Below are 3,583 nucleotides of genomic sequence, written 5' to 3' on the forward strand. Positions count from 1 at the left end.
AATTCCTAGATGCACAAAAAGGATGCGAAGAACCAAATACGCCCTAGATATTTGCTATGGGAGATACAAGAACAATCCTCCATACCAAAGTAGCTATATAGAAAGAATTCTAAATAAATGTTAGCCATGATTCATGCAAAATATTGATAAAACTAGGTATAAGATATTTGTACGAGAATGTTCTAATATGTTGTAAACATAGGGTAGGATTTTTTTTTCATGTGCCAAATATCCAACGGTCTCGTTAACCTATGGGGTGCCGTCCTCACCTGTGTAACCAAGCAAGCAAGATAAACAAATAAGGAATGCTGCTAACATGAATACTATAAGTTGAGATGACCATAAGGTTGTCACACTTGAGTTAGATAGCCTCGACAAAATAGTGTGTATTGTACCAACTTTATTGTTATTTTATACAAACCAGTTTATACATGAGTTGGGGTGCTTGCATTTGAGAGAGAAAATAAATCTTCCCCTGTAGTTTCACCTTGACTAAATTACTTTGTCCTTCCCAACTTAATTCACCGTTCACCACTTCACATTCTATAATCGTCGAGCAAAAAGCATAAAGGGCATATATTTGTTGCATCTTAGTTGGTTATCGTGTTCATCCAATAATTATATACGTACAACGGTGATTCCAGTTTGCTATGCATATACACTAGGAGAAACGGGCCAATTATATTGATGGTAGAAATGAGTTCTTCTATGGTAATCAACAATTCCACTATTACACCGAGGACACTGTTGAATTAACTTAGCACTAACTTAGCACTACAGTAGTAACCATTGTATGCAAATAATACTTATCTTATAGATTGTATCTATAACAAAGTTTGTTGACAATTCAAGCACGCAGTCCTCGTCTCCGGGGAAAATATTATGAAGTAAAAAATCAATCAACTATTATTAATGATAATAATTTGAATATAAACCAAAATTCATAAAATATCAAATATTGCACTACCAATGAATTTATTCTTGTTAAAAGATAATGCACTTTTCCTGAGAAATATGCATTGCGGCTATGGTCGTGGCTATGGGGGAGTCTGGGGCGGCGGCGGGTGCGAGGGTTACCTCGGAATCCATGGTGGTGGCTGCAGTGGCGAGGACGTCCATCGCTTCTGGCCAGCTGGCGTCAGTCTACTTTGTTTTTTCGCTCGGGAATGACCACTGGCGGGAATGTTATCGGCCTCCCTGCCACTAACGCGTGGGTCCCACGTAAGTTTCAGCGGACACTCGTCGTGACCGTGGAGTGTGAGACAAACAATATTTGGGTGTTGTGGGCTTCGACACCTCTTGGGGTCGGCCAGGACAACATATACATGAGAGGTACCTCATCGGGTACAATTACAATGTTACAAGAGTTACAATATAATTACAAGTCTAACACCCTCCCTCAATCTTAACCATGCTCTGAAGAATTCAGAAGATTAAGATTGCGGTGACAACCCTCAAACTGAGGTAACGGCAACGGCTTCGTGAAGATATCAACAAGTTGATCTTTTGAAGGGATGAACTTGATCTGAAGCAACTTCTGCGAAACTCGTTCTCTGACAAAGTGATAGTCAACTTCGATGTGTTCGTTCGGGCATGAAATACCGGATTTGAAGAAAGGTATGTAGCACCGATGTTGTCACACCAAAGAACAGGCGGGTGATCCTGAGAGACTCTCAACTCTCGAAGCAAAGACTGAACCCGAATGAGCTCATCAATGGCATTAGAAACTGCTTTCTATTCACCTTCAGTACTACTACGAGACACTGTAGCTTGTTTACGAGAACTCCATGCGATCAGATAGGACCATGAAACACTGCATATCCCCCGTGGATGGCCTGTCATCTGGACTACCAGCCCAATCTGGATCAAAAAACACCGAAAGGACACTAGAAGGAGCAGGCCGAAGGTGCAGGCCAAGAGCAGCAGTCACCCGAACATAGCGCAGAATACATTTCATAGCTGTCCAGTGAGTATCTCGAGGAGCATGAAGAAACTTGCACACACTGTTAACCGCATAGGATATATCAGAACGAGTAATCATCAAATACTGCAAGCCACCAACAATATTGCGGTATTCAGTAGCATCATCCGAAGATAGAAGAGTACCATCAAGTGCAGATAGTCTATCAGAAGCTGACATACGAGTAGTAGCAGCCTTACACCGAAGCATACCAGCACGTCGAAGCAAATCCTGATAGTACTTCTGCTGAGTGAGAGTCAGACTAGCTTCAGAATGAGAGATTTCCAATCCAAGAAAATAGTGAAGCCAACCAAGATATGTAATGGCAAATTCACCACTCAAGGCAGAAACAAGACGATCCGCAGCAGAGACCAACAAGCTGATCCGTATGATATCATCTACATACACCAACAGGTACATCGTGATAGTAGGACGTTGTAGCAAGAACAAGGACATATCAGCTGTTGAAGAAACAAATCTATGTGCATGAAGGGCAGCACCAAGACGTGCAGCCAGGCACAAGGTGCCTGTTTAATACCATAGAGAGCCTTGACCAAGCGACACAGATGCCGTGGACGAGCATGATAAAATAACCCAGGGGCTGGCGCATATAAACCTCTTCCTCAAGGACACCATGAAGAAAGGCATTCTTAACATCCAGCTATCGAAGAGACCATCCACGAGTAACATCAAGAGACAACAGCACACAAATGGTCATAGGTTTGACTACAGGACTGAAAGTATCCTCATAATCAAGATCTTGACGCTGTTTGAACCCCCGAACAACAAGCCGAGCCTTGTACCTTTCAATAGAGCCATCAACATGCCGTTTAACTTTGAATACCCACTTTGAATCAATAATATTGACACCAGTCGTCGGAGGAACAATACGCCATGTATCATTTTTCAATAATGCTCGATACTCTTGTTCCATCGCTGAACGCCAGTGAGGGATACCCATAGCCGCCTGATAATGGCGGGGTTCAACAGTAGGATCGGACTCAGAGTGAGCCACACATGCCGCAAGCCACGCAACCGTGCCATCAGTACGTTCACGCGGACGAACAATGCCACTCTTGCTGCGAGTGTGAGGGCGATGAACAATAGGAGCAGTTGTCGAGGTCGAATGCTCAGGAACCAACGACGTAGATGATGAGGCCGAGGCCGGCGTAGCAGACCCACTCGGCCCACTTTGAAATGGCGAAGACAGCCCACCGGTGACCGGCGAGGACGACCGCCCATGCAAGGGAGAACCCGCTGGTGGCGGGAGCAGCGGCATGCGGCCAGTAGGTGACTGGCGCATAGGCGATGGCGACAAGGGCGGGCTGCCGGGAGGCGGCCACACAGGCGTGGGCAACGAAGGCGGGCTGCCAGAGTGCATCCCATCAAGTGGTGATGATGGGCCGGTCGACGCAGGCGAGGCCGATGTTGTCGGAGCCGGATCCGGACATGCAGCAGGCGCGGGCGAAGACCCTGCATGTCCCATGCACGAAGCAGCAACGACGTGATCGACTTGATCCGTCGAGGCGACTGCGGTATCGACAGGGGTATCATCCAATAGGTGAAGCCGAGCACCTCTACCAGTTCCTGCACCATGGTTAGACAAAAATAGGGCGAGTGTGC

General features: G+C 45.8%; 1 protein-coding gene across 1 annotated transcript; it reads right to left on the bottom strand.

The window, feature by feature from the left end:
* Positions 1 to 1,774: 1,774 nt before the first annotated feature.
* LOC139839360 (uncharacterized mitochondrial protein AtMg00810-like) lies at positions 1,775 to 2,380 on the bottom strand. The gene has a single exon (XM_071829415.1). It carries the CDS (start codon positions 2,378 to 2,380, stop codon positions 1,775 to 1,777), a length of 606 nt encoding a protein of 201 aa, XP_071685516.1.
* Between the last annotated feature and the right edge of the window lie 1,203 nt (positions 2,381 to 3,583).

Source organism: Lolium perenne, chromosome 4, assembly GCF_019359855.2.
Source record: "Lolium perenne isolate Kyuss_39 chromosome 4, Kyuss_2.0, whole genome shotgun sequence".
Lineage (NCBI taxonomy): Eukaryota > Viridiplantae > Streptophyta > Magnoliopsida > Poales > Poaceae > Lolium > Lolium perenne.

What these genes read in the sequence shown, in the direction of transcription:
- LOC139839360 (XM_071829415.1), bottom strand. Translation starts at nt 2,380, where the DNA reads ATGTACCTGTTGGTGTATGTAGATGATATCATACGGATCAGCTTGTTG.